This window comes from Acanthaster planci, linkage group LG18 (genome assembly GCF_054643075.1).
Source record: "Acanthaster planci isolate LZ-2023a linkage group LG18, COTS_SCS, whole genome shotgun sequence".
NCBI classification, from domain to species: Eukaryota; Metazoa; Echinodermata; class Asteroidea; order Valvatida; family Acanthasteridae; genus Acanthaster; species Acanthaster planci.
Window position 1 is genome coordinate 9900524 of NC_141794.1, and position 7373 is coordinate 9907896.

The window sequence follows — 7373 nt, forward strand, 5'->3', positions numbered from 1 at the left end:
GTTAGTTTTTGGAGGAGAAAATCTGAATAGCTAACAAGTTTTACAAACGTCAATTTCTTTATTTAGAGCCACTGTTGCCTCTTAAATATATACACATGTTACCAGTAAACGAAAGTCAGTAATTCTAAAGTTTCTACAAATAACACTCCATAGGAACATGCAATGTGTTTTTATAAATAACTAATACGGTAAACAACATCTTGGCCAAGTCAGTGGGTTCTGTCTGCATTACAAATTTATATGAAGCTCAATGAGGAAGTCTTAAGTGCCGAAATGGGTATGTTTGAACAGTAACCGAAACCGTTAACTTCCTCCTCTAGAAGCCGAAGGGCTCCCCCAAGTAACCCCCTGCCAAATGCACCCCAGTTACGCCACTACTTTCATGGGCTGAAATACTTCACTTAAAGATCATAACTGAAAGTCCAATGGATTATTTGTCAACATTTTATACAATTTATAATCGTCATGCTGCACGCATGTTATAACCAAATACAATGTAGATTGTAACCACATATCAACTTTTTAACTACATGTAACTGAACAATGTCATATTTTCTGGTACCACACCATGTGAATATTCACAAGCCAGCATGCTAATTGCATAATTTACAATTAACAGCACACCTTGAAGACGGTAATGAAAAGCTGAGGAAAAGGATAAATATTCATGAGGCATAATTAACATAAAAATACGGTTTCATACGTGTAGGCGCAATTTATGACCAAGTTCATCCCCAATGTTTGTCTACCAAAAGGTCTACATCTAGCTCGAGGGTCCATATATCTGTCAAGACATGTATGCAACTCTTCACCAGCTACAACGCTTTCATGATGGCCAGAAATTGCACAGGTAACAAGAAAATTTGCGAAAAATCATAGTGAAAAGAACAGAGAGTTGCAATATTTTAGTTGAGGGTACTACGATGCAGTGATCAATGTGTAACTAAGTCTCGGGATGCCGTCCTCTTCCCACAATGCAGTGTGCCCTTGCATTGATTTCAGCATTGGAATGACAGTTACATGTAACCAGTACTGCAAACCACTGCTACATGTATTTGGAGAAGCAGACCAAGAAATTACGGCCGACTCTGATAACCTCCTACCACGGAGTTGTGGGGCACATGTAGCCAAAACTAGCCAGTGCCAAATAGAGGCTATGCGTTAACGCTTTTATAGAGGGCAAGAGTTTTGTGTCACGGGGATAGGCTTCAGTAAACCTTTTTCGCATTCGTTGGAACTAAATCAAAATAACAAATACAGCCTCTGAGACGCCATGGAGACGCCAGCCATGCAAATCTCTATTATCCAATTGCAGCATTACATAAGCATATGTACGGCATAATTCATCATTTTTGGGGGGGTTTCACTTTAGAACAAGCTTTCAAGACAGACAATTTTATACTAAAATAGCACTAAAGATAACCATTCCTGCGGAACCAATTTTCTTCATTACAAATCTCTTTATCGTCTAACACACATGCTCATACCGATGAGAAATGGCAGTACACGTTTTTCCAAAACAATAAATAAAAACGAACGGTATCAATGCTTTTTCAAACTATAAATAAAAACAATACGGTGGTCTTCGCCACGGAAACCTGGAAACAAATGAAAACTCAGACAGCTTTTTTGGGGGGGAGAAGGTAAGATTATGAGTTTAACAACTTGAAATGTCTAAATGATTTTCGGAGACCCTTTCAAAGAACCAATTTGTTTGAATTCTTTGATGACTGCGTTTAATGGTCACAAAACATGGGAACGGAGTTTACCATCACGTCTCACATTCTCGAATCGAGTCATACCGGTAATCTATTTGCGTCTGTCATTGCTAGTGGAAGGGGGTGGGACAAACATGTATCACCTCACAGCGTTTTGGTTGTTTTCAAACTTCCATAAAGCAAGGTCTGTAGGACTACAGGAAAAGGACCGATTTCGGAACAAATTTTCGGAAGAAGGGGCCAAGATATTTGGGAATTTCTTGAAGCAACCTGTCCAAGAGCTTTCTGAGGGGGGGTGCATAATTTTACGGCTTTTAACACACTTTGATAAGCGAAGGAGGAAAAGTCCGTCTTTTGTTATAATTCACAAATGAAAACTTTTGTCCCTTTTCTTAGGACTATGCCCCCCCCATTTTTGAGAGGAACAAAAAACAATTCGTTGCAAAGTTCGCAGAGGTTCTTGAAGTTAGACGAGATCTGCTGGCACAGGAGCGACTTCATTGGCAAAAAATGGACAACTGGCCAGAATGGCATGCAGTGTACTTACTGGTTCCCCGCTGTCTGTTGCTAAGCACTATAACCTACGCTAAGGAATATTTCATGCACAGCCACTCCACAAATCAGGATCGTGGGTAACACAATGCAGGACTGCGGTGTAACGCGTGTACACTGGGAAGGATGCATGCTGACAGTATCCTTGTTGGGTACATGTAATAGTGAAACGCTTATCTCGGTGTCTAACAGAAATCATCCTCGTTACAAATCACTCAAAGGATTTTCCGAACTGAATCCCACAGATCACCACAATCTTCCAGATCTTCAAAATCAGAGAACAGAGATTACCCGCTGCTCTTGTGACAAATGTTCTGGAATTTACATGTCTGCCTTGCTTCTTTGCATATACCATCTGAGTGAAAGTTGACTAAAGCAGCCCTGTCACAAATCATCCGAATCTTCGTCCGAATCGTCACCCGAATCGTCATCGTTCGCCGAATCAACGTTGTCAAAATCGTCGTCGTCTTCCAAATCGTCGTCATAGTCGTCGTCCTCGCTGTCGTCAACCTTCCTCCGTTTCCGCTTCTTGGCACTTTTCATCTTCCTCTTGAGGGCGACCTCCTCCCGTAGCGGGGTGGCGTGGGGCTCCACCAGCGGGTAGATGTGCTGTATTGCAAGCGAGATGTTCTCCACACAAGGCGCTGCAAGTCAAAGAGAAGGAAGAATACAGACTTTGAAGTCAACAGGCCCGGCCAACCGGCCAACAAAGGAATACAATAATGGCACTATTCACAGTGGCACCAGGAACGTTGTACACACAGGGGCGTTGTGACATGGGGGGGGGGCGGCGGCACCCCTTCAATAATTTACTCCAGTCAGCAAATAGTGCTTCAGTTGGCAAATGAATCCAGCATTGGTATATAAATGATGTGCAATGGCTGCCGCTATTTCCCCTGAAGCATGAAATTAGCACACCACGAATTTCCCAGTTTACACGGCATGAGCTTGGCGAACAAGTCGGCAAGCGGACTCTGGTACACACCCCCCCCCCAAAAAAATGCCTTTGCTACGCCCATGGGTACACAGAAACTTAAAATCTGTTTTTGCTAAAGCAAGTAATGCCTGAATATATTTCTGTGCCTATTTGTGGTTGAGTGAGATTGGCAGCCTGACCACCTACCTGTGACTGTGATGCTCCCAGTGGAGAAGACCTTCAGTGTGGCCCGTGGGGATTTCAGTTTGTAGGTGACTGCCGGATGAAGTTCGGGCTCATAGCTGTGGGGGGGGCGGGGACCACAGAGCACAAACAGTACAGATGCGTCAGACAGGATTAGAGTTCAATGTAAACATATATGTGATGTGTTAATCCCTTCTCACTGCGAAGCGGTAAGAGCCGCCATAAAAACAGAGATCCCTCAGCCTGCTTTTCAGTTATTATTCTCGGCCCACGCTCAAGTGAACCCGGTGAAAGAAGGCATACCCTGGTTTTTGTATATATGGTGACTGGCCAAGAAATGAAAAGGCCGAATTTGCATCATAATCACCAGCTTCACAATAGCCCCCACTTTGAAAAGAAGCAACGGGAATGTGGAAGCATGAGTAGAGCCGTCCAGAAAGAGGGGTTACCTTGTTGACCTGACTTAGCCCACACATGGTTCGCCCCAGGTTTGGGGCCTGGGGAGGGGATAGATTATTTTCCAAAAACAATGGTCCGAGTTCTTTCATCAGTCAAAATTCCTCACTGGCCACTAAAGGTGGAAGAACCACTTTGCAACTGTTGGTGCTTTCAATTCAGAACAATTCAAGAAAAAAAATGGCACACGTGTCTCGGGGGCAGGGGAGGGGGAAGGGGAAGGGGGAAGGGAGGAAGACTCGCCCCCTCTGTCCATACTACGGGGTCGCACAACCTGCGTTCACATGGACCTCTGCTATTCACAGGATCTCACTGGGCGTCCAAGGTTGGCACACAAGACCTCGGTACTAGTGCGGAAGGCCACTGCAATTTCGCAAGTCCTCTTGCACTGAGTGGTTGGAGCGGACGCGACAAGCACGTACCTTGCGGCTCGTGGGTGCTGCATTGCAAACGGCGCTATCTTGATGCCGAACGGCATGGAGCACGTCCCCAACACGTTGACCACTTGGAAGTTGCAGAAGCGGACACGGAAGCCCATCTTCTGCAGCGCCCTCGCGCACCGCCTGGCTGTCTTCTTGGCATCCTCTTCACTGCAAAAAATATCGAGAACGAGTTTATTGGAAACCAACTTAGATTAAAAAATCTGTCAAGTTTTTCTTTGGGGTTTACAGATATGCAGACATGTACATGTATTTGAACGTGCTATGTTCAAGATATTACAAGACCAGACACAAGACCACTCACAAAACCATTCACAAGACCAGCCACAAGATCAGACACAAGACCAGACTAGTCACCAGACCAGCCACAAGACCAGACACAAGACCAGACACAAGACCAGCCACAAGACCAGCCACAAGACCAGCCACAAGACCAGCCACAAGACCAGACACAAGACCAGCCACAAGACCACACACAAGACCAGACAAAGGACCAGGCACAAGGCCAGGCACAAGACCACACACAAGGCGAGACACAAGACCGAACACAAGACTAGTCACAAGAACAGACAAAAGACTAGTCAAAACAAAACCAGTCACAAGACAAGACACAAGACCAGTCTTAAGACAAAACACATGACCAGTCTTAAGACCAGACACAAACCAGACTCAAGACTAGTCACCAGTCAGTCACAAGACCATTCATAAAGACCAGTCAAAAGACCAGTCACAAGACCATTCATAAGACCAGTCATAAGACCAGACACAAGACCACCACAAGACCAATCACAAGTAACAGGGTGAACAATGACAAAGGTATGCTTTTGTTGCAGTTCATTTGAATAACTTGTGACTTAAATTCAGATTGGAGGTCTTGTGCTGGTCTTGCATTCGTATTGGGATTGTGTCAAGAGGTCTCAACTGTAACACTGGTATTGGAAGTCACTACTGTCTGAAAACTGTGTACAGGACGGGAAATGCTTCTTCTAACATGGCGTGACAGGGCATTTTAACTTGCAAAAATAAATGCCCGCCTTGCACTAAGTTTAATCAGCAACCATTTTTGACCAAGGGTCAATTTTACCCAGGTGATATTTTATGCATACATGTAGGTTACCAGTCAAAATTGACTGTGGTTTTACAAGTGGTCACTGACCAAACTCTGCTTCAAGATTCAGAATGCGAGCAACATGCATGAGAGTTCGATGCCACAGGCTCAGTAACTGATGGACCAAGGAACAGTCTATGATGTTGTCTATCCTCACCCACAAAAACCATGCGAACAAGTTTGTTCAAGAGAGGTTCACACATTTGTTAACCACTTGCCTCTGGGGTTGCGGGTGCCAGACACATATTCTTTAAACACGTGGCCGGGGTCTCCGAAATCGGACAAAGGGAACTGGGCCTTGTAACAAAAGACCGTACTCGTAACAAAAGACCAGGCTGCTGGAAATTACCAACATTTTTAACCACAAAGTGATTAACCTCAATACATCTCAAACTATCCAAAATCCTTCACAAATGCACCTGCAGATTTTGGAAAATATCCAAGGATTTCGAGGAAGGTAGATTCCAGGGACTACATGCATTACCTGACATGGGAACTTGATGTCGAATCTAGAAGACAGAGGAAGGTTTTTGAAGGGGTAATATACGTAGGCCAGTTTGGTTCTTATGAGAGTTAGACTCTTTGAAACCTGCTCACCTACTGTTTCCAGTGATGGATACCCTTCCTGACGACCATATTGTGCAGGTCGCTGCTGGATTCCGAAACCTCATGTTAACTTTCTACAAAGAGATTCCAGACAGATAAAAAAGGATTTTATTGGCTCTATTTAGTGGAAAACTCTGTGATACCCTTCCTGACGACCACACTCTGCATAACATACACTATTAAAAAAAAATTAAGCAGTCTTCTCACCCCGTATTCCCTTCGGTACTCCACATTCACCCCTTCCATGCCGATCTTCTTCAAGTTCAAGTGGCAGCGCACGCCGAATGTGCACACGACGTTGTTGATGAATATATCGATGCTGGGCGTGGCGTCCACCCCATTCTCCCCATTTTGCTGCTCGTCGACGTGAGCAGGTGCGACCACATCCGGGTTCACAAATGTGTTATTAGCCTGGAGGTCGTGGGTAAGGCTGTTGCCACCTTCGAAACTTGTCGTGGAGTTGGCGCCTTCCAAGAGAAGAGTCGCAGCATCAGCTTCGGCTCCGGCCATTATTGGCACTTTGCCAACCTCCGGTTGGTGAGGTCACTTCCCTAAAATCCTGGAGTTTTTCATGAGAACCTCCAAAGCCTGAAACAGAGAAAATAAAACAGGATTTCTTGTTATTATTAGAAAATAATATAGTTTATCAAAGGAAACAAAGCACTCCACTTTTTACTTAAATGCTACTGTCTTGACACAAGGAAAAAGTTATTTCGGCATTCCTAGATGCTCACTGAACATAACATTAGAGAGAAATTGTGGACATGGAATTTCATCCGCACGTAATATGAAGAGATTTCTGGCAATGTTACTGATTGCAGCAATCATGCATTTTACTTTACTTGTTTGAACTTCAAGTTTCATGACTGCGCCATTAAAACAAGTCTTGCAGTTGTGACCCGAACGTCAGAAGTTAACAGTCTACGGGTCAATTAAAGTTAATAAAAATAAAAATAGAAAATAGAAATAAATTATGAAGGAGTACGACACAAACATGACAGAGCGTGTCCTGTCATGCCAGTGTACGTCTAGCTAGTACTGAGAAGTGGTAACTAGCATGTCTGACTGAGCTGAGGCTGAGCCCGGTCATGCCGGTCCAATTTCGAACCTGAAAAATACATAAGCAAACAGTAAAAATGGCGACTTTCACAAGCAAAATAAGCAAAGACAGTGTCTAAAAACATATATTCCACTGGAATGTAATAATCCAGCATCAGTCTGGAAATTATGGCGAGAAAAAATAGAAAGTTTAGAAACCGGACCTTTTCAGCTAAATGCACATTTCGTTGTGCGCTAAAACCTTTCTCAAACGTGACGTAGGTGGCGCTCCTCACAATAAAAAATGTCACAACTATTTTCTCATAAAACAGGTA

At 43.9% G+C, this 7373-nt stretch overlaps 1 protein-coding gene across 2 annotated transcripts; it reads right to left on the reverse strand.

Moving 5' to 3' along the window:
* Nucleotides 1-38: 38 nt before the first annotated feature.
* Nucleotides 39-7322, reverse strand: LOC110978662 (TATA box-binding protein-like 1). 2 transcript variants are annotated; one of them, XM_087148475.1, is made up of 6 exons: nucleotides 7263-7322; nucleotides 6208-6588; nucleotides 5992-6074; nucleotides 4269-4436; nucleotides 3394-3488; nucleotides 39-2914 (listed from the first exon to the last, which is right to left on the reverse strand). In XM_087148475.1, the coding sequence occupies exons 2-6, from the start codon at nucleotides 6508-6510 to the stop codon at nucleotides 2655-2657; spliced, it is 909 nt and encodes a 302-aa protein (XP_087004601.1). In that variant the 5' UTR covers nucleotides 6511-6588; nucleotides 7263-7322; the 3' UTR covers nucleotides 39-2654. The 2 variants fall into 2 exon arrangements, with proteins under 2 accessions (XP_087004601.1, XP_087004602.1); XM_087148476.1 differs by lacking the exon at nucleotides 7263-7322 and adding an exon at nucleotides 6843-7036.
* Nucleotides 7323-7373: the final 51 nt, after the last annotated feature.